Source organism: Lagopus muta, chromosome 12, assembly GCF_023343835.1.
Source record: "Lagopus muta isolate bLagMut1 chromosome 12, bLagMut1 primary, whole genome shotgun sequence".
NCBI classification, from domain to species: domain Eukaryota; kingdom Metazoa; phylum Chordata; class Aves; order Galliformes; family Phasianidae; genus Lagopus; species Lagopus muta.
Window position 1 is genome coordinate 247,336 of NC_064444.1, and position 22,465 is coordinate 269,800.

A 22,465-nucleotide genomic window follows, 5' to 3' on the forward strand; every position below is an offset into this window, starting at 1 on the left:
TGTTTAAAGGTTGTCAGTCTTTAACCCTTCTGTTGTTTTGTGTCACTTCTCATCCTGGAGGTGAGTTCCAGGCAGAGACAGCCCTGCCAAGTTCTGCAGGGCTCGTGCAGTCAGGTCGTTGCCCTGTAGAGCCTGGGACAAGGCAAAGAATTACATTGACATGAAGGACAAAAACAACCTGTGCCTGACCCAGCTCTGGCCTGGACTACTGCAAAGGCAAGTCTTCCATGACCTGTATCCTGGGCAGGCAGCTGGTGCCTAGCTGTCCCTGTACACAAAAGAGCATCAGCTTAGCACTGTTTTGGGCCAGGTTGACTGTTACTCTCCTCACCTTCATCTGCTCATGATTGTGGTACTGTACGTGTGTTCTAGCCGTGAAGTATGTGTTTTCCACATGCAAGCTGTCTGGTGTGTCTTGAAGATGTCTGGAGGACAGACAGAGGAAATGAGATAAGGTGAGGTGAGGTACTGGTGCAGAGAGACAGCCTTGCTCTGCTGGCCTTGGAGGAACTTGGGTAATCCAGCAGTTCATCTGTCCCATGTACCCCTGTGGGTGGCAGTAAGTGCTCAGACCCGCTCCCCGTGTTCATTACTTACTGGTTTTCGCCTGTGAACTCTGCAGTCTGTTTGACTTGCTGCTGGATCTTGTGGTGTTGTTTCTCATTTGACTGCCTGAAAATGAGATGTAGGCTGAATTAGTTGTGAGAAGGCAGCCATCGGCTCCCCTCTACTTGTGTAAGGCTTCTTACATCTGCTCTTTCACACTCTGGCTGTTATTGATCAGCATCAGATTCCTGTCCTGGTGCAGCCTACTGCTATTAGAACAGGCTGGGGTGTGGGAAGCATGCAGGGCTTTTACCTAAAAAAAACAATACTCTGTGCTGTGTGTGAACTTGTGTGCTCTACTCAGCCTCTACATGCCCAGGGCAGAAGGAAGGTGCATGAACAGAGCTGTGTGGAGGCAGCAGCCTTTGGGGCTGAGCTGTGTCTGCAGTTGCCTGTGTCTTGGTATAGCTGTTCTGGAATGAAGGAACCATTACCTCAGCAGTCTGGACAGAGAATGTCATACTGAGGGCACCTTTCTAGCAACAGAGGAAAGTGGACTACTTAAAGAAGAACAAGATGTTGGCATGCTGCTGCTTACAGACCCACTGCCACCGCCTCCTCCCTTGGTGTTGTCTCTGCAGTCAGCCCACTCGTGGCCTGGCCTTTCCACCTCTGCCCTGCCTGTAGGCCAGGATCTGTCCTTCAGCAGTGCCTGGGGCTCAGGTTGCAATCCTCCTGCCCTTGGGCCGTAGTTCCATCTGTTCTTGGCCTGAGCCTGTCTCATGGCCTTGATGAATTCTTCCTTGAAATCCATCTCTGCGTTGCAGACAGACAGTTCATCTTCCCGTCTAGCCAGAGTTTGCTGAGTGTCCTGGTGCAACTCCTGCCAGTACTGAACTTGGCTGCTCAGCTTTTGCAGCTGCTCCTGGAAGGAGCGGGCCTGCAGTGGCACAGAGGGGTGACGAGACATGCAGGCTTAGCACAGGTGCCTAGTGGGAAGGCTCGGGTCATGCTTACCTCCTGCTGGCTCTGCGCCTGGGCCCTCTGTTGCTTCTTGAGTTCCCTGTGGAGCTGTTGCCTCTCTTCCTCATAACGACCAAGGAGTGGAAGATTGTGGTCTATCTTTCTCTGGGCTTGGGCCAGCTCTGCCTTCAGGGATGCCACTTCCTCCACCTGCATGAAAAAGGGCGGGTCTGGGAGTGGCCAGACAGGAAGATGGAGCTGCACCCCGGGCCAGCGCTCAGGGCTCTGTCCTGCAGCTGAGGCAGAGGGAGCTGCATGGCAGCCGGCTGCATCGTGTGGTTGCCCTGTTCCTGCCATCACCTGCTCTAGCAGCTCTGCCATCTTCTTTCTGCTCGAGGCTGCTTTCTGCTGTAGGTCGTGGATTGTCTGTTTGTGTCTACTGAGCTGCTGCAAGCTTTGCATCTCCCTGGCCTTGGTGGCTGTCAGCACCTCTTGCTGCTTTTCCAGGCTCTGCTGCAGGGTCCGGTTCTGCTCCTTCTGAGCCTTCAGCTGCAGAAAGGTTCCACGTGGGTGGAAGCCACAGTGCTGTGTCACTGCTGCTTCCTGTGCCCTCTCCCTGTGGATTCCAGCTCTGTGCTGCATAGGCTTTGTTGCAGATGCTGGGGTGCCTGGTGCACCAGGCTGAGCCCCCTAGTGCCCGAAACTTGGCTTGCTGCCCTACCTGCTTCTTCAGGGCTTGGAGTTGTTCTTGGCTCTTCTGTAGTTCCTGTTTGGCATGGGCAGCAGCATGCATGTGTTGCAGTGACTGCTCCAGAGTTACCTGCTGCTTCTGCTGCCACCGGCTCAGCTCCATCTGGAGCCACACTGCCATCTCCCTGCAAGCACAGCCACAACTGGAGCAGCCCTGGGTCCCCTCCCTCTACAGCGAGGACGCAGGGCAGGGCTCTGCCTGTGCTGGGGCATGGGATCAGGGCCCACATACCTGCTTTCTGCTACCTCCTGCGGTGCTTGCAGCTCCACTATGCTGCTGTCAGCTGTGTGCTGCATGCTACTCCTTGCACAAGAGCATGGCTGTTCCTCTGTGCACTGCATGGTGCTCCCTGCACTCGTCTGCAGCTGTTCCTCCTTGTGCTGTAGGTGGCTTTGGGCTGCCAGTGACTGTGCTGGGACCTGGGCTGCTTGAGACAGGGTTGCTTGCTGGCACTGCCTCCTTCTGCCCTGAGCTTCTGAGAGAAGAGGAGCAGGACTCAACTCAGCAGCGCAGATCAAGGACACTGAATATCCTCAGAGCTCCTGGGCTGCTTCCTGCAGTGCTCACGGCCCTGTGTGCCATGGGCCATGTGCTACCTGCTCACCACTCCAGAACTGCCTGGGGTAACACTGCCCTGTAAGTGCAACCAGTGATGCCTCAAATGCACATAGACCCTTCTTACCCTTTCCCCTACACTGCACCAGGATATGCAGAGTGCTGCTATAGTATATGAGCATGGCTGCCCTGGGCTCCGTGCTGAAGCTGCCAGAGCAGCAGGCTGCAGGCCTCACTTGTCCTGGCCTCATTAATATAGATGTCTCTCTCCATGCCCTCCTACCTTCCTTAGCAGTACTGTGCCCTGTTGATGTTGTGTCCCGTGCCCAGCACTGATGCTCCTGGGCTTCCCACCTCTGTCTGCAGTGCTCTGTGCCTGCCTGCATGGCCACCTGTGGGAGCAGCACGGTGTTGGGGCATTGCCTGCCAGCTCCTGGCAGTCCGCACGCTGGCACTGTGCCTGAGGCACAGACCTGCTCGAGTTGCTCTGTGTACTTCTCCAGGAGATCATCACTTGCACTGGAACTACTACAGGAATCTGCAGAAGTGGCCTCTATCTGAGCTGTGTCCTTCTGGTCCTGTGGAGAGGTGCAGAGCTGTTTGTGGGCCCCCAGCAGAGTGCACTGCGCCATGCTCTGCCCATGGAAGGGCTGGGACTTGAGATGGAGAAAGCTAAGCTGGGACAGCCTGATGGTAGTGGGCTTTAGAACGGGTTTTTGGTAAAGGGACACGGCCAGCCCCATGGGGCTGCAGCTCCTGGCCCCTGGTCCCTGCCACAGTGCCCTTCCCATGGTGGCAGTATCTCCTGTCTCCCTGCAGCCCTGTGCAGCAGCCCCTAACCCATGTTGGGGTGCAGAGGAGAGCTGCGAGCCCAGCTCCATGGATCCCAGGCTGCAGGTGCCACATAGGGGCTGCAATCATCCAGCTCTGCTCTGTTGAGCAGACAGGCCCACTACAATTGTGTCTGCTTGGAGTGGGAGTGTGGTGCTGCATTCTCACCCTGCGCATGGCAGCTAGAATGTGCCCTGTGCTCTGTGGGCTGGTCACTGCCCTCTGCAGTGCTGTTGGGTAGCAGTGGTGCCTCACTAGGTCTGAGATGGCTGCACGGGACCCGTGGCTGAGGGTGAGGAATTTACACAGCCCAGCCTGTGGCCTTTGCACTGGGCAGCGGTACCTGCTCCATTATTGCCCAGTAATGATGCTTCTGAGAGATCAAGTCCTGGTACTTCTGCTCCACCACATGCTGCTGCAGATGCAGCTGGGCCAGCCGTATGTTGTTCAGGTCCCTGCAGATGTCCAAGTCCACCTGCAGCATCTGTAGGAAGGCTCGTGTGTCCTGCTGCTGTGAGTCCTGGCGTGTCTGTGCCCCTCCATACTGTGGCTCCAGCACTACTGCTTCTCTCTGGCCCTAGGACACAGCGTGAGCAGCAGCTTGTCTGTCTCATGTCTGTGAGTGGTACCCAGCGTCAGCCCACTCTGTAGCCCCTGACAGACACTGGGGGCTGGACAGATGTGCTGCGGGGTCAGGTTTTGGTCAGCAAGCAGCACCGGACTGCTGGGTGCAGACCTCTCCCCAAGTGTGTGTTCAGCCATCTCCTAGAGGTCTCACGCACTATTGCTGCCCAGCTCTGCAGCATGCTGGTGTAACCTGTGGCAACTGTGAAAAATGGTGGCAGTTGCACCAGTGCAGCTGCTGCAGAGCCGGATGCTCCTCCCCAAGCCCTCACACTGTTCCCAAGCCCCAGGGGTGGGCCCTCTGTTGGCACAGGTGATGGCTGCCAGGGCCTCCCCACTGCCTGCCCACCAATCTGCAAATGCACACCCACTGCCTGACACTGCTTACCTGGGACAGAGAGGACTCCATCTCCTGTTGCTGCTGCTGGATGTGGCTGCTCTGCTCTGCCATGGTCACCTCTGCCCCTCGCAGTCCTCCCTGGGTCTCCTTAGGCTGGCATCTCACTTCAGGAACGTCCCTGCATGTGCCATATTCTGGTCACATTCTCTCTGCTGCAGAGACCAGAGCATGGAATAAGACAACACAGACAGCCCTGGGTCCCGTGAAAGGGGGCAGCCAGGGACATCACCCAGGCCTGCTCACACCATTGGTGCTGCAGCTTCCAGGAGCACCTGCTGCCTGTGAAGGGAAGGCACACGGGGCTCACCCAACCCCAGCAGGATCAGTCCCTCCTCTCCAGGGTGCAGGGCCCCAGCGGTGCCTGCAGCTCTCACCTCCCCGCACCACTCTCCTTCCCCTTGCCCATGCTGCATCCCAGGCATGGCATGGCACGCTTCCCACTACAGCCCAGCCCTGGTCTTGTTCTGAGGACAATGCCTAGAACCAGAACCCGGTGACACTGTGCCTGGCCCAGGTTGTTGCACAGCAAACCATCACTGTGCCCAGTGCTGGCAGGGGCTGAACCTTCTGGCAGCCTTGTACCAATCTCAAGTATTCACACCCTCACGTCTCTGTGCCATCCTTGTGCCGCACTCCAGCCACGCTGCCGAGGTGCAGAGTGGAGCTGTGCTTGGTGCCATAGGTGCTGTACCCTGGGATGGCTGCATCCCGGCGTTGCTCACAGAGCTGCACAGTGCTGCCAGAGGAGGGATTGACTGCATCGACAGCGGCTGCTGCTCCGTGCTTCTGTCCAAAAAGGTAAAAGTAACAGGAACAAGTTGTCGGAAATTAAATTTCAATTTCTCCACGCCCTTCCCTGTCTGTGCGGCTTCCCGGCATAGATCAATAGTGTTTAGACAGCCAGGAAGATTTTTTTCCCCTTTTAAAGCACCAGATCAATAGTGGGAAAAAACACAGCACTGATCCCTCTGCTGCACGAGCTGTGGTACCCAAACAGCTTGGGCCTGGCAGCCCCAGCAGCACAATGCCCACAGCACGGGGGTGTGGCACAGCTGCTGGAGAAAATGAGGTCCAAGGGTGCTGAGCACAGCCCTAACACTACTTGGAGGCTCAGGGGTAGGTGTTGTAGCCATGGGTGTGGGAAGGCCTGGAGGAGCTGACCTGATACAGATGAGCTCCCAGCTCCATCTGCCATGCCCTCACCACACTCCGCAGTTCCATGAGTGCTGTTTTAGCTAGGAATTGGCACTGCTGTGCAGAACTGCTGTGCTGAATTTAGCCTTAGTTTCTGCCAGTGCAAGAGAACAGCATTTCCCAGCAGCACTGTACTGTGCCGAGCCATGCCAAACTGTGCCAGGCTGCTTGCCCTCCCTGCCTGCTGCTGGGATAACGTGGGGTTGAAGCAGTTGCTCCGTTGGGTGAGCCGGCACCACATGCTGAGCAGCACTGGGGTTGGAGCCGTCTCTCTTTAATTACTGCCGCAATGTTATTCTTTTCAGTGCCACGTTAATTGAAATTAAACAGCTGCCACATTCTGGCTGGGACAAAAGTGAATCCATTTTCATTCCTCTCTGGTGTAATGAAGACTGACATGCTGTGAGGAAACAAAGGCGATCCAGCTGCTGCCTCCAGCCACACACACACGACAATTACCAGGGTGCCGTGCAGCCCAGCCTGCGCCACTGATGGGCACAGCAGGGAATGCAGTGCCCATGTTCTGGGGGAACCACAGGAACACCGCAGTGAGCCCAGATGCTGAGCCCAGGCCCTGGTTCCGTTTGTTGAGATGAGTTCCAGCCACAGGGCCGTGTGTGGCACTGCCCTTCTGCTTGCCCTTGCTGTCGGGTTCACCATCTCTGCAGGGTTACCCGTCTCGGTGGGCTCACTGCTGGCAGCCCCACATGGCCCCAAAGCCTGAACAAGGTAGGAGCTGAGCAAGGTGTCTCTACCCTGTCCTATTCCTTCTTCTTTTCTAGGACCAAGTGTGTGTTCGTGATGCCATTCAGTACTTTCAGATATGCAAAATGAGGCACTGGTGCAAACCTCATTAACACTCGCCTCCAACATCATTAAGATGTTTCCAAGAAAATTAATTGAGAGACTCATTAAAAATAAATTAAGAAAAATGCGTTGCAGAGCGCCTGCTCCGAGCTCGTAAATCACGGCCCAAAGCTCCCGGCTGCAGCGCAGGCAATTAACAGCGGCCGATTTGTTTTATCCTGACTGCGAAAATTAGAAAGCAGACGTGGAGATTAGATTAGGGACGTCTGTCAAGCGGAACTCGGAGTGAATATTTTAGGATACTAAATAGAAATCGGTAAAACAAAGCCAAGACTCCGTTCATAGCAGGCAGGCAGAGGTGCAGAAGGAGGAAGGAGTGCAGCACAGCATCCCAGGAGTGGCACTGCGGTGCTTCAATGTGCACACACTGCTGTGTGTAGCCACAGCCTGGAGAGCAGCACCCACTGCTCCTCTGTGCCAGCAGGCACAGCCTGCTCTGGAGCTGCTGCACTGCACAGCTGGAACCAATGCAGCGCCTCTGTGCACACAGCCGTCCCCAAAGCCTGGACCTGCGGGTCCCACAGCACTGCTGGACGGTGTGGGGCTGAACGTGGTTCCTCACAGCCATCCTGAGAGAGCGATGTTTAGAACAGTGTCCCTGTTTTTGCTGCACTCTGAAAATCAGGAAAAATCTCTGGATACAGAAGGCATTAAATCATTACATCCTTTGTTGTCTGGTCCCCTTTGTTCAGCCAGGCACAGTGCCCGTGTCCTGAGGTGCAGGTCCAGCTCCCTGCGCACCCTGCAGCTCCAGGCAGTGCTTTAGAAGGATGTCTGTCCATGTATGCAGGACATTTCAGAGCTTAGAAGTCCCCTGCACTTTAACTGCCTTTCTGTGGCAGCTCCTTCCTTGCTGCACCTGCCCCAGCATGGAGGGAATGCTGCCTCTGAGCCATCGCTACTTGTGATTTCAGTTAAATTTCAGTATTTATTGCCTATGCTAATAATGTAATGTCCTGAGAACCCTGTCTGGTTGGTAACCAACTTACTGGCACCAGCGCAGCACACGCACACTGCTGGAAGCACCTTTCCCAGCTGCTGCCTTCCCACCCCTGATCATTGGTACACGGTGCCTTTCCCAGCCCATCCCAGTGCTGCTGCTGGCTCTGCTGGCTCCGTTCTCTCCAGAACGTCTGTTTTGCAGCTAAAATTTTCCATGCTGAGCCTTTGCCTGAAGATGCACTTAATTCAAATGTTTGATTAACCTCCTTTCAACTATTTCTGAGTTATGGAATGAGTGGAAAAATACTCGCATGTAAGAACTTACTGGTGTTAAAAATAACTCTGACCGCAGGAAAAATAGCTGCATTTTTTTCAGCTTAACCAGGCTTCGTCCCCACAGGGCTTCACGCTTCCCCCGGAAACAAACACAGCAGCAACGCCTTTGGGTGTGCTCAGATGGCAAAGCCTCGGCCTGGAAGGGGATGGAGAGAAAAAGGGAAATGGGAAGGGGAAGAGGAAGGCTTGCGAGAAGGGGAAAAGAGAAAGGAAGGGGAAAAGGGAGGGAAGGACTCCCACTTTTTCTCGTCCTCCGTTCCATTTTTTTGGCTCCACTTCATTGATTGCCTTTCCACCTGTTTTACACCTTCCCATCCTTTTTCGGTCTCCGCTTTCAAGCTGGTGAAAAAGGGTGGGGCCAAACTAAAAAGTGGAGGCCAAAATGGGTGGAAGTCCACAGAAGCGCAGACACCGTAAAAGGGCGAGCAGGTGACAAGAGGCTGGAAGTCAGGAAAAGGAGGGAGGATGAACGCGTGGGAGGCCCGAGGCCAGGAGAGGTCTGGGTGAGAGGCAAATGCCAAACAGGACCGGGAGGCCGGAGGGCTTAAGGGCAACCGAAAGGAGCCGACGGGGCGCGGTCAGATCCCCCCGCCCGTCTGTCTGTCTGTCTGTCTGTCTGTCTGTCTGTCTGTCTGTCTGTCTGTCTGTCTGTTCGGCAGCGCCCGGCAGGGGTCGCCCTCGCCCCGCGCTCCCCGCGTTGGACGCGTTGGCGGCGGCGGCTCCTCCCGCCGGGGCGCGGCGCTGCGGAGAGGAGCGCGGAACCTTTGTTCTCCGGAGCCCTCCGGCAGCCCCGCCCCGCGCTCTGCCCGCGCCGCAGCGCCCCCTCCTGGGCCCGCCGGGAGTTGCCGTCTCGATTCGCCGCTCGCGGAGACGGGGCGCTGCCTCGGTCACGGAAAATGCCCGGCGGGAGCGCGGCGCGGCTCAGAGGCGGCTCGCGGCCCGAGCTCGGTACGCTGCGGTAGAGCGCGACGGCGCAGATTCCGTCAACGTTCTCCGACCGTATGGGGCTCCGAGCCGGACTCCGTCCTTCGGATCCACGGGGCGCCTGGTGGGGCCCTGGCCCCCTCACCGGCACACGGCCCGGGAGGGAGCGGCGGTCGCGCGGAGATGTCACATCACATCCCGGGCCGAAGCCGACGGGTGGATGGGAAGGGAATCCCGTTCCATCCGCAGTGCCCGTTGGGTTCGGAAGGGAAAAGAGAGCAGAGTCTCTGGAATCTTAATGAACTGTAAAGGTTATTCCTCTGCCGCTGTAGTGATGATTTGCAATTCTCTGTTAGCAGAAGAGGGTATCGGCTCCAATCACATCTGGGTACCGTCTGGAGCACACTGTGTGTTCGGCTGCTGAGGAATATCAACAAATACAAATTATCAGCAGCGTGGCCAGAGTCTGCAGGGGAGAAATAACAAACGGGGAAGGCTTGCATGGATTTGCATTCTGCAATGAAAATGATCTCATTATTCTTTCCAGAGACTCAGCCAGTTACTTGAAAAATAGGAAAAAAACACCGCAACTCTGGGGAATGAGCCCCTCCAGAGCAGGGAGAGAAAACTGAGCAGGAGGAAACAGCATCAGTGGCAGAAATAGGTGGGAGGCTGGCCCGCAGCATGCCCAGCACCTGCTGGCAGCCAGCACCACTGTGGGAGCAGGCAGAAACACTGAGAGGCATAGGAGTGTGAGAGCAGGTCCTGGTCAGCCCCAGCCCTGCCCAACTGGAGGTGCTCGGCAGCCCAGCCCGGAGCTCCTTGGCAGTGCCCGTGTCCCAGCAGTGCCTCTCCCAGCTGTACGCCATCACAGCGACCACCCCCACCGCTGTTACTGCACTGTGCTTCCGTCTGCCTGTAGGCAGAGAACATAGATAGCCGCACAGGAGCTGCCATGTGTTTCTGTAAGATCCGCATGCTGGAAATAAGCAGAAAGCAGAAATACTGTAGGAAGGGAAAGGAGCAAAGAAAAAGCAGCACTGCTTAGGTCTGGTCACAGAATGCGATGCTTCCTGCAGCTGTAGCCTGCAGAGAGAGGAATGATGCTCCTGGACAGCTACTTCAGTGTCAGCTTTGGGGATTTCCTCCTGCATCAGCAGCAATGAAACAAAAGAGGAACAGGGGTTGAGGGGGACTGCATAAATGGAAAAGACTCCTGCGACAGGGACCAGAGGGAGAGCTCAAACATGAAAGGGGGAGGCAGGTACAGGACTGTAAAAAGAGCCGGAGAGGGATCCTCATGCCTTTCCTTTCTGTAAGGTTAAGTTTCACTCTGACCCTATAGCAGAAATGCTGAGTCACAGCCTGTGATTGAGCACCTGGCGGGAAGGCAGAGCCAGCCCAGGGGAGCTCAGGTGCATGCAATGTACCTGAGTGATGGAAGAGGTGGGGCCAGGATCCTCCCTTGCCCAGACCTCATTTAAGGGTTGGCAGTGGGAGTAAGGTTATTTTTCTGCTGATTTCTGGCTGCTGGTGGCTTTTCAAAGGTAAGCTGTCTGTGGTTGCTGTGTTTGGGCTTGTTCTTGTTTGCTGTAGCATAAGACTGTGCTACTCTGCTATTAATGTTGTACTTTCCATTGTATTATAGCATTGCACTTGCTGGCCCAGGCAGGTGCTTATTCACAGTGGGTTACCTTAAAAAAAGAATTATGTATTGGATAGTCACTGAGACCCTGAGTACACTGAAAGAGGAACTTCTGGGGAAAACCCTGGGGTTCCCTGGTTTCTCCTGGCTTAGCACTGCTTGGGTTATTAAAGAATGGGGACCTATAAGAGACAATGGTTCTGTTATAACTGGTAACTGCTCAGCTACTTGTGTGGCAGGGGATGCTGGCCCCTCTGTAGTAAGGGTCTCCAGACAGGACCCGGGGCCCTGTGTTAGACTGTTTTTTTGGTCCTGAAAGAATATACAGTGAGTTATGGCAGTAGTTGAGAGGGGTGCAGAAACATCAATTATTTGTGGTGATCCAACCACATTCCGGGGAGACAGGGTGGTGATTGGTGGGTTTGGGTGACAGACCATAGAATCATAGAATCACCAAGGTTGGAAAAGATCATCCAGTCCAACCGTTCACCTATTCCCAATAGCTCCCACTAAACCATGTCTCTCAACACTACATCCAGCCTTTCCTTGAACACCCCCAGGGTCGGTGACTCCACCACCTCCCTGGGCAGTCCATTCCAGTGCCTGGCCACCCTTTCTGAAAAGTAGTATTTCCTAATGTCCAGCCTGAATCTCCCCTGGCGTAGCTTGAAACCATTTCCTCTGGTCGTGTCACTAATGACACGAGAGAAGAGGCCGACCCCCAGCTCACTCCAACCTCCCTTCAGGAAGTTATAGAGAGCAATGAGGTCTCCCCTGAGCCTCCTCTTCTCCAGGCTGAACATTCCCAGCTCCTTCAGCCTCTCCTCATATGGCCTGTGTTCCAGACCCCTCACCAGCTTTGTTGCCCTCCTTTGAACATGTTCCAGGGCCTCAATATCTTTCTTGCAGTGAGGGGCCCAAAACTGGACACAGTACTTGAGGTGCAGCCTCAAGTACCATCCTTCTAACCCAGATATGGTTGAGGTTGGGTGTCCCCCCAGCCTGGGAGTATAAGGTGTCTATTGCCCCAGTCCTGGAGTACTGGGCATAGACATCCTTTAGGGTCTGTCTCTCCAGATGACTGTAGGAGAGCTCAGAAAGAGAGATGTGTTAGTATCCTGGCACTGCAGGTGATATTAAGAGGCTGTGCAAAACATGAGCCTATTTGCTTGCCCACTCTGTGTTGGGTTACTAAACCAGTATAGACTTCCAGGGAACCAAGGGGAAATCTCTAGAACAGTGCAGGAACTAGGAAAAGTAGGAATCACAAGATCTGCACGTAGCCTGTATAATTTCCCTGTATGGCCAGTATGGAAGTCAGATGGCACATGGGGAATGTTAGTGAATTACAGAGAATTAAATAAGGTCACACCACCCATTTGTATGCTATACTCAATATTGCCTTCCTGATGGACACAATGAGTCTACCATTCTGTCCTGGACTTGATAAATGCATTCTTCAGTGGTCCCATTCAGGAAGAATCACAAGTTTGCATTTATGTGAGGAAGCAGGCAGTGGACCTTTCAGGTCCGGCTGTAAGGGTATGTGCGTTCACCACCCTACTGACATAACTTAGTGGCACATGACCTAGCAGAGTGTAATAATCCTAATAACATCAAACTGTACCATTCGATTGATGATCTCATGTTGATGTCTGACTCTGTAGTTTGGTCATGGGAAATTATGAAACTGACACAGTGGCCCGAGTCTGATGGATTGAGAATTTACCACCTGAAAATGCCGCCTGTGGGTTTCATCAGAAGCTGCAGCATGCAGGACAAAAGGCAATGTGGGCAGCTGCTAAAGCATGGGGACTGCCCTGCCAGTACAGCTACCTGACATCGTCCAGGTATGCTGAGAATGCAGTGCTTGCTCCAGGAGGAGACCAAGACCGTTGCCTGAAACAACAGCCCATCTTGCTAGAGGACACAGTCCCTTTACAGTGGGCCCTTCCCTCAGTCTGAGGGAGTGAGATATGCTCTGACTTCACTGACACCTGAAGTGGGCTAGTGCAATCCTATCCAGTGCTGAGAGTGAGCCAGGCATATACCATCAAGGCCAAACTTACCAAATTGATGGCTGCCTATGGAACACCTTGTCATGGTTCTATGTTTTTTGTTTTTGTTTTTTGTTTTTGGGTTTCAGTATTCCACATCAAAACATCATGTAGTGTACGGGGCATTAAAGTGTCGCTGCCCCAATCCCAGGTACCTATCCCTGTACATTACAGCAGTCACGGGATCTGGTCCTTCTGGATGGGGGGGGGGCGCTCCCTTGCTGCCTTGCAGTGGGTGCTGGAGGGTGCTTTCCTAGCCATTCCAAGCTTTTCAGGTTTGAATCGGTCCCGGGAACTCTCTCTCTCTTATCTTGTCTGATTTATTAATCTCAATTTCAATTAAATTGTATATATATTGTGTTATCTTGTATTCCATTATTATAGTAAAATAAGTTTTCCTCCATAGATTGTTGCTGCTGCTCTTTTCCTCCCTTCCTTCCTTCCCATTTTATGTCACGGACATAGATTGATCTGGTCAACTCCGTGACACACCTCCAGTCATCGAGAGCGATCAAGGCACTTGTTGCATGAGCACAATGGTACAGTGCTGGGCAAAGGGAAACAACATTGACTGGAGATATTACCTGCTGTATAATCTGACAGGGGCAGGCCTTACTGAATGCTGTAATGGTATTCTTAAGGCTATCCTGAGGACACTACAGACAATGTGGGCATCCCTGCTTAGGATCCAAATTATGGGCACTGATAATTGGGTAAGACCCCAGATTGGCGATGAAAATAATCTGCTCCCTGCTCCTGAAGACCTAGAACCTGTTACCCATAGAATAAAATGGCATAAAGGAAGGACTGCAAGAACATGTCATGATTGTGTTCACCAACAGTGACTTAACTGCAGCATTCATCTGCATTCACTGTTGGGTGTGCTTGTGCTGAATGATAAAAGGTGGGTAAAAGCCACCAGGCTGAGGTCTGCAGGGATGAATCAGCCTCTCAGCGCTGTGGTCATCTGAAGCACATGGAGCAGCCTTTGTGCCACACGGAGCTGTGAGCGGCCCTGTGGCCTGTATAACAGCAGCACTAGTATCTCCCAGAGGAAGGGAAACTGCATCTCAGAAGGAATCCCTGCAGTAAGGGTGACTACAGGAGATGCAGGCGGAGCTGTTTTAGGAGGCTCACTGCCCAAATGCAGGACTGATGTGGGCAGCTCCCCTGCCTGATCTGCGCCTGAGCTTTGCTTCAGCAAAGAGAAGGCTCCCGTGCTCCCCTGCAGTGCTGTGTGGCCTCCAGGGTACAGTGGGTACTAGAGAGCAGATATGCCTGGCAGGGGATGGGGCTGCAGCATTGTGAGGCTGATCTTAATTCATAATGCCTTGTTTTTCAGATATTTAGTAGTTGTCCTTGATTTTGAAGACATGCGACACTGCCAGGTGGTCTTAACCCTGCAAAAGTTCTGGGACATTTGCACTTTGTTTCTTGTGAGGTTTTGCTTGCAGCTCCCGGTACTGTAGCTGTTCCCTCTTCAGGACTAAGTGATTGGGGATAAAGGAAATAAAACCAGATAGAGACTGACAGGGACAGTTCTATGGAAATATTTTCTCAGTGTCCAGGAGCATTCCAAAAGGCAAACTGACTGTTAAAAATTATTAGGAAAATAACGGAGAGCAGATCAGATACATGCCACTGAACAGAGCCATAGTGGAGACTGCATTGTGATTACCATGTGGAACTCTGGTTGGCCTCTCTCAAGAAAAACAGAGTTGGAAGGGTTTCAGAGAAGAGTAACAAGGCAGATCAAATACAAAGAATATCTTCCATATGAGGAAAAGTAGAAAGTCTCTTTAGCCCAGAGAAGAGATGGCTGAAGTGTGACAGGATTATAAAATCAAGTTTGGCATACAGAGTTTGACTGCAGTATGATTTCTCATTGTCCCTTTGATATAAGAACCATCAGTGCCTCCATAAATAAGCGGGTAGTGACTACGAAACAAAAAGCAGATTTTTTTTTTTTAATAAATATGCCCTATGCTGTGTCAAAATGCTTAGCAGAGGATGCGGTGGGTCGTTGAGGTTTATGTGCATTCAAAAAGAGGTTAAGTATCATCATGGGAGAAAAACATCCACCTGCAGTACTTAGATAGAAGACCCTGTTTTTGCTTCTGAGGCCTCTGAGCTGCATGTCGCAGTATTCTGGGCGGTGTGCAGTAGCTGTGTCTACTCGCACCGTCCGAGATGATAGCTCTTGGCCACTGTCGGAGATGAGGTGGGGAGCAATGCATGCTTGCAGCTAATTGCAAACACTTGTTCATACTTCAGTACTCCAGGATCATGTGCAAGGACTGATCCTGACACATCCTGCACTGTCTCTGTATCAGTTTGCTCTCTGCTTCCAAGCATCTGTATCCAAAAAGTCAGGACTTGTAGTGTTGTGCTACTGACCCCTCTGCACTGCCACATCAGGATTCAGTTCAGCCATAGTGCTAGTCCTTTTTCAGAGGGCACAGTCAGCAGTGGCTGAACTGTCTGCAGTGACAAAAGTGTGCGGGGCGGACATAAAGCAGGAGAAACCATGCTGGACTGCATGGTTCCCTGGAGAGAAGGCGGGGACCAGAGGCACTGTGTTCTGCACAGCTAAGGGTTGTGCAGCACGCGCTGCACTGAGCGAGGGCCATCTGAGCCAGCACGCTCCTGAGTTCTGCCCATTGGAGCAGCTCAGAGCAAGGCACAATGCTTAAGCAAGGGTGAGGAAGGCTGAAGTGTAAAGAAACATACAGCAATGGGAAAGCTGCAGTGGCTCTCCATAGCCATTCCCACTCCTGGGCTGGTGGCTTCAATGGACTCTTACGCCCAGTCCTATTCTGACAGCATCATTTGTCAAGTCCTATTATGACACTAGAAACTGCTCTGTTTTTTTCTGCAGCACTGTGATTTCTGTCACGTTTCCCATCTTCATGGGGAATTTGTCTGGGCAGCTACCATTCCCACAAGGGAAGTTCAAATGAATGACTGCATTTCATATTCCATAATCTGATTCCAAATACTCCAGTGCAGATATGCATACTCCAAGAATGAATTACCAAATTGCTCTCATTCTGGAGCAATCCACCATAGGAGAAACTGAAAACAAGATTTTTTTGTAGTCGTACTGAAGCTTCACAGTCAATTTTAAGCCTCTTAGACAGTATAACATTGAATGCAAGTTCCTGCTGAGGGCTATCAACTGCAGTATGTGCCAGGCAGCAGGGACCACCCTGTGCCTTGCCTGCATGTGTCAGAGACTTCCCTCTGCCAGCAGCATGACATAGATCAGAGAGCAGCTTCCTGGGATTTCCCATCAGCATCCTCTAAGATTGCCATCCAGCAGAAGGGATCTGTGCAGTCACAAGGTGAAAGGCAATAGGAAACACATCATCTTCAAAACACACGATGGGATTAGCACAGTCTGAAAACAGCACCATGCTGTCTTCTGCTCAGGTGCGGAGACATGCCACCTGCTGGGACCATGGGGAGGGAGCAGGCTAGGCCTTCAGATGTCACTGTTCCAGGTCAGGTGTGCTTGTAAGTGCGCCCTGGGTAAATCTAAGCGCACATCCTTGCAGCTTCAGTCATTACGTGCCTTCTCACACAGCACCTTCTCTGATGCTGCTGTGGTGTTTCAGAACATCTGCATGACAGAATGGAAGGATATACCTTAAATACTTGTAATTAAAGAAAAGCAGTGGTGTTTTTGTACTCCAAGACCGCAACAAGCCAGGAGTTATTCACAGTCTGTTTGGTGCTGCGGCCGTGTTTTGGCAACATGCCTATGCATGCCGTGCAATGTCTGAATAAAAAGAATAATTTCCATCTTCATCCTGACCTGTGCTTTTGTCTCATCTCCTACTTGCCTTCCACAACTGCTTGCCTCGTGTCAGAGTTATGGAAAACCTCGCAGTGCATGAATGGATGGTTGCACCATAGGTCTTAAGGCATCCAGATGAGTACCCCTTCCATCAGTACAGCTCTTTCTTAAGCTTACCCATCTGCCAACACAAGGCATAGGAGAGCCCAAGCTGATTTGCCCTGGCACCATGCAGAAGAGCTGATCAGCTGGGAGTACAATGGGGTAAGCTTTTGGTGCTGTCCCTTTTGTCAACTAGAGCAGTATCTCTGCTTGGCCACACACTTCCTACTCTGCTGCATACAGTTCTCTGCAGGGGTCTTACACTCACAAATCCTCCATCTTCTTTGCGTGCAGTGATACCCTGACACATTTTTTTATCTTGTGCTGAAAAAAAAAGGCCAATAATGAGCTTCAATGAATATTTATCCAGCATTTTCTGCTTCTTCCTCTGTTAGATTGTCTTGTTTAATGGCAGAGCCTGGTGATCATTCAAATGTCATATTAGGAGCATGATTTTAACAAGGGCAGCTCTGTCCAGGCCTCTTGCATGTGGTAACCTCAGACTCAGCAAGTGGAAAGTGGGGGGAGCATCTCCGCTCTAGCTTGGAAATGCTCCCTTATTTCCAGTTTGTTAGTGCAACATCAGAATTATGGATTCACTTCCTATTTCTTTCCCTCTGATTTGAAGACCGTCTACTGAAAACTCTCACTTAAAAAAACAAACAAACAAACAAGGAACTTTAATATCAAGCAAAAGGCCCAAAGAATGAATTGCTTGTATCAGAAATAAAGCATTTTAGTTCTGTCACAAGCAGAATGTCTCTCCAAAGGCAGCTCTGTGACTCCATCGTTCCTGCTTTCCTCTCATTTTCTTTTAATACACAAAGACTGCATGCTGCAGTGATGTGATTGGATTCCACTTTGGAGCAGTGTAATTGTAAATATTCATTGGAATCCAAGCTAGTTTCCCCAAGTCTCTCTTAAAGGCTCTGCAGCTATACAAACAGCCATGGCTCTGTATTAACCTCATAGCCTGGGGGCTGCCCATTTCTCCACAACCCCAAAGACTTCTCCTTCTCCTGGAGAGAAACCAGCCTTGCAGACCATTTTAGTTGATCCTCTGTCATTTCCTTTATTCCCTCTACCATCTGTGTTGTGGAGCCGGCTCTCAGGCCCAGGTGCCTGGTGTGGTTCCTCCTCAGTGTCTGCACACATTATACATTTCATCTTGCCATGTCACTTTCAGATCCCACTGGCTGTTGTGACTGTGTTTCTAGCCCCATAGAAGCTACTGGCAGTGCCAGGGTGTCTGTGGGAGCTGCTTTGTGTCCTGGTGTATGGTATGCATGCACCAATTCCTCCCTCCTACTGAGGACCTATGATCCAAGTGGCTGCTGCCCCACAGACGGGTGTAGGGCTCTGTGAGCGAGCAGCATCTGAGAAAACTGCACCACTTTTGGTTACTGAGACCAGGTAGGTCAACTGTTGATAGCCAGGCAATTCTACTTCCCCAGCACCACGACTGCACTCAAACACCAAGCAGGCAAAGAGCAGTAGGTTCATACAGCCATCAGGGAGCATAGATGAGACCTTTCCACGGGTCCGACCCACACCTTCACCTTGCCTGGATTCACCACTGCGCAGCAGAACTAAGTGGCATCAAGCTGACCTTGTTTCTAGGTGGTCTTTGATAGCTATTGTGCAACTCATTTGCAAAACAGCACATATAGGAAATTGCACACAGCTAAGAATGGAAATTAAATCCAAAGTTTCTGATAGCAAATCTATACTCCCATCTCTGCTTCATCTACTCATATGTTTATTACCAAGGGTGGAACTGCAATGCTCAGACCAAAGCCCGAGGCACAGCAGCACATGTCTTACAGATGTATGTATCAGAGATTTTGTCATCCATCAACATCCTCCAGGCTCTGCTTGCTCTCTTCAGCATGTGTTAAGGCATGCGTTCTGACTACTGGGTAACCTATGGCCAGATAAGGAGGTAGTAAAAAAGAGAAAATCCAGCTTTCTTTCCACATGCAAGTTCCTAAGAGCAACTCAAGGAACAAGGCACCCACCAGCCCCAGCTAAAGTGTCACAGATAGCTAGATGTATTGCTAACAAGCAGCTCAGAGACTGTCAGCTGTGCAGTTCTGTTGAGCAGCACAATTGCCTAATCCTTGCTTAGTTCAGTTAAGGCCCTGGCACCAAGTCTCAAGCCCACTGCACTGAGGCCCCTGCTCACCCTATGAAACATACGTCTACCTTGGACCATCCCAGGCAGCAGCATGTTTTGGAACACAGGAAGGAGCACCAAGTCATCAACCCAGTATACGTAGGTGAGTGCTAAGGCTTCTGGACAAGGAATCAGGCAGCCCTGTTTGTCCTTCCAGAGAGCCAGAAGAGGACAGACTCTGTGCATTCCTCCAACCCATAGCATCAGTACAAAGAGAACCCTGTACCCTGAGGAGAGAGCTGAAGGAACACCAGTAGTGAGGAAGACAAGCAAGGCTGAATTTACCTGGGAAAACAGCAGTGAGCGTGCTCCTCAGCCAGTCTCCTATGAACAAGCCTGCAGAATCATAAGAATGAGGTTCCAAGGAAGAGGGAAGAATACTCCCACAGATCAATGTTACTATCCAGCACGGGAACATGGGCAATGCATCTCAAGATGGGACACCATTTACAACACAAAGCAGGCACTGAGTCTCATGGAGGTCAGGTGAACCACAGTAGAAAGCAAGCATCCATCCAAGACTCAAGCGCAGTCACTTTCCTAGAAAGAACAATCACCCTGGCAAGTGATATGTTGATAGCACATAAATGCTAAAGGAGACTATGGTGGGGCTTTGAAGAAGACAAATGAGTATCAGGGTATGAACAAAGCTGGGTTTAGAAAATGAGCAAGGCTGGCATGAATCTCAAGAGCTGGATGGCCCATCTTGCAGTTCTATGACAAGGGAACCTATAGGTGCCTTTTCTTCTGTTTGTCTGTCCTTGAAGATCCCCTGTGATGCAGAATCCTTGGGCCCCTGGCAGTCTGTTTGCCTGCTTTGTTCTCCTCTCCATTAGAAGCTGCTCCTAACCTGAATCTTTCTTGATGTAGGATACACCCATTAGTTCTTGGGCATGCCTTCGTGGACATGGAGAACAGTTGGCTTTGTTCTTCTTTCCAGGAGTTTCTTATGTGCAGCTGGTGTTGTGATTTTTCACAGTCACGCTGGAGAGAAAAAGAAAATTCAGCCAGATTAGAAACAAGAGAAAACCTGTCTGGTGGAACTCACCGCCACACAATGAAACAGCAGCTATGAGTGCCCTCTGAGATAAAGTAATGAGGCCTCTGCACAGATAACAGCTCCCAGAGTCAAAACAGCTCTTTGCAGAGAGAAGTGCCTTGTGCTGAGAATGAGCCAATCTCCAAATCAGCCTTTGGAGCGAGCTGCTCTGAACCACCTGCTGTAAATTTCCTGCACCTTTCTCTACAGCTGCTGATGTTGGCTCTGATAAAGACACATTGGCCTAGACAGACACTGTAGCAGATCTTCTTAACCCTTCACAAGAACCTGGCATTGCTTTGGCAAGGAGAAACTTGGACCACAGTTTAAGCAGTCAGTGTGACACATGAAAGCAGGGTGTTCTTGTGAGAGCAGCATGTGATGTGGTGCTCCTACTGCACAAAACTACCCCAGAGCATGTGATGGCCCAGAACAGCACTGTCTCCTCTTGGAGAAACTGTCCTTTCTGTATCCTTCTCCACCACAAAGAAGGACAGCTCAGAGGTAGAGACTGCTCTGGAGAAAGCCCAGCCTTCAACTAAAAAGAATGTACCTGGAAGCCTGGTGCTACACCAGTGCCCGCATGGTCACAAGCTGGGGCTAGATGATGAGACATCCCAGTGGCTTCTTGGAAACTCACCCACTCCCAGGTACAGCAAATTGCCTCTCTACGAGCCACAGTACAATCCGTAACTCCTTTAATGGCTCTCAGGGAAGGGAATGGACCTCTCTAAGACCTGATGCCCAGCCTGGAGCACCAGCAGGGCTCTTGGCATGCTCTAATGCAATGGAAAGCACAGCAGCAACACCAGGGTAGCAAAATCCTAGACTGCAACAAATGAGGGAAAGCCCAAACATAGCAGCCATAGACACACAAAGGAAGAAAAAGCTGCTTACCCATGGAAGGCCTCAGATAGACAGGAGTCTTCAGTAAGACACCCTCACTGCCAACCCTTAAATGAGGTCTGGGAAGGGGTGGAGGCTGGCTCCAGCCCTTCCTTCGATCAGGTACATTGCATGCACCTGAGCTCCCCTGGGCTGCCCTGCTCCCCAACAGGTGCTCAATCACTGCTTCAAGCCATGGCTTAGCATTTCTGCTACATATGGCAATACACCAGTCTTTTGCTGTACAATCCTGGGAAGGAAGGCAGGGAACCCTTCCTTGTACCTATAAACTGAAATCACAGTCCTTTCCCTGCAGCTCCATTTTCCAGAGCAATGAGAGCCATGTTCTTTGGAGCTCTGCTATGATGATTTATCCAGGTCACGGTGAGGACAACTGGCTAACTGAGGTTAACAGCCCTCTCAGTTTCACTTCAAAAAGACATTAGCATGGGGGCTGTTTTAAACAATGACATGCCAAATCCTGATTCATTCACCAGGAGAGCTCATGACCAGGTGGGTGTCTCAGCTGACAGGCAGAGCTGCACTGCCAGCCTTTCCTTAAAGAGCAGGGCTATAATTCACGTTCCTAGTGCTGAATTACAGGTTGCAGACTCCTGGTATGCTTGCCCTGCTACAGGCATCCTGGGACTGCCAGCCCTGGAGCACAAAGTCCCCCATGTGAACAGATCAATCAGCAGCCGCGTTTGGCTCAAACCAGCACATGCAGAAGGGCAGGCCAGGCACATCCTGAGGAGTGAGTTCTGAGAAATATAAAGTGAGGACAGGAAATGGATTTACACACGAGCAGAAGCATGCTGATGGGCCAAAGCTATCTTGGATCATCAGGAATGTGCAGTTAGAAAAGTTCTCCTGGAGAGGGCTACTGGCTCTTGGTACAAGTTGTGCAGGAAATGGAGAAACGTGGGAAAAATTGGCACTACTGGAGGAGATGGGAGAAGAGATCATGCACAGCCAGGTGAGTCTGGAGATGTTTCAGACACCTAGCATAGCCAGACAAGGATGGGGATTGGATGTGATAGACTGGGATAAGATGGGATGAAGAGCTCCCCAGGCAGCTATAGGAACTGGAGTGTCTATCAGCTGGATGGGGTCAGAGGCTGGAGAGAAGCTTGCAACGTATGGGGATGGAGATGGGTGGATTGATGGAAATCTTCAGGAGAATCAGAAAGTGCTTAAGACAGCTCCTGGCACAGCAGGTTGGGGCTGGGTTTGGCAGTGCTTCCTGTACAGCCAGATGGAGACAGAGATGGGACAAGAGCTTTAAGCAGAACTGGATAGAGGCAGAGCAAGTTGTAAGCTGGTGTGGTGGGAAGGACTGCCCTGTTTCTAGTCAAAATCTAGCACTCCCTGAAACTACATAAATAATACAACTGAAAGCAACAGGACAAATGAAAGTATGGTAAAGGCTGACAGAGATGATTTAATGATGCGATTGTTTCCCTAATTAAAAAAAAAAAAAAAAAAGACAAAAAAGACTGGAGCCCTTCTGTGCAGAAGGAGGACAATGGAAAGAAAGCATAAAATTGCAGGTGTCACATAAAAGGTGATTAAAGAATGATTGGTCACAGTCTTTCAATAAAATAACAGTAAACAAAAAGAAGTGACTCTGCATCCCGTGTATGGCTAAACAGTGGAACTTGCTGCTGTGAGACACTGCAGAAGCCACATAATGTCTGGGTTACAAAAATAGTTTGACAAATTATTGATGAGAATTCCTCGAGGGCTGTTAAACACAAAGATTCCAGCCTGGAATCAGGAACCCCTGTAACCACGGAGATAGGAGAGCATCTTTGGGCAACAGTACAGCT

General features: G+C 51.4%; 1 protein-coding gene across 1 annotated transcript; it reads right to left on the reverse strand.

The window, feature by feature from the left end:
• Positions 1-36: 36 nt before the first annotated feature.
• Positions 37-8,585, reverse strand: LOC125699034 (adenylate cyclase, terminal-differentiation specific-like). Its single transcript, XM_048958098.1, has 10 exons — positions 7,999-8,585; positions 4,659-4,822; positions 3,990-4,223; positions 2,492-3,393; positions 2,231-2,402; positions 1,564-2,058; positions 1,149-1,486; positions 598-672; positions 332-425; positions 37-132 (listed from the first exon to the last, which is right to left on the reverse strand). The coding sequence occupies exons 4-10, from the start codon at positions 2,599-2,601 to the stop codon at positions 43-45; spliced, it is 1,374 nt and encodes a 457-aa protein (XP_048814055.1). The 5' UTR covers positions 2,602-3,393; positions 3,990-4,223; positions 4,659-4,822; positions 7,999-8,585; the 3' UTR covers positions 37-42.
• Between the last annotated feature and the right edge of the window lie 13,880 nt (positions 8,586-22,465).

Excerpts from the sequence above, each read along its gene's own strand:
- LOC125699034 (XM_048958098.1), bottom strand. The coding sequence starts at position 2,601 with ATGCAGTGCACAGAGGAACAGCCATGCTCTTGTGCAAGGAGTAGCATG. Across the intron at positions 2,403-2,491 it reads CAGGAGGTAGCAGAAAGCAG|TTGTGGCTGTGCTTGCAGGG; the intron begins GTATGTGGGCCC and ends GGGCTGCTCCAG. Across the intron at positions 2,059-2,230 it reads TCCAAGCCCTGAAGAAGCAG|CTGAAGGCTCAGAAGGAGCA; the intron begins GTAGGGCAGCAA and ends ACCTTTCTGCAG.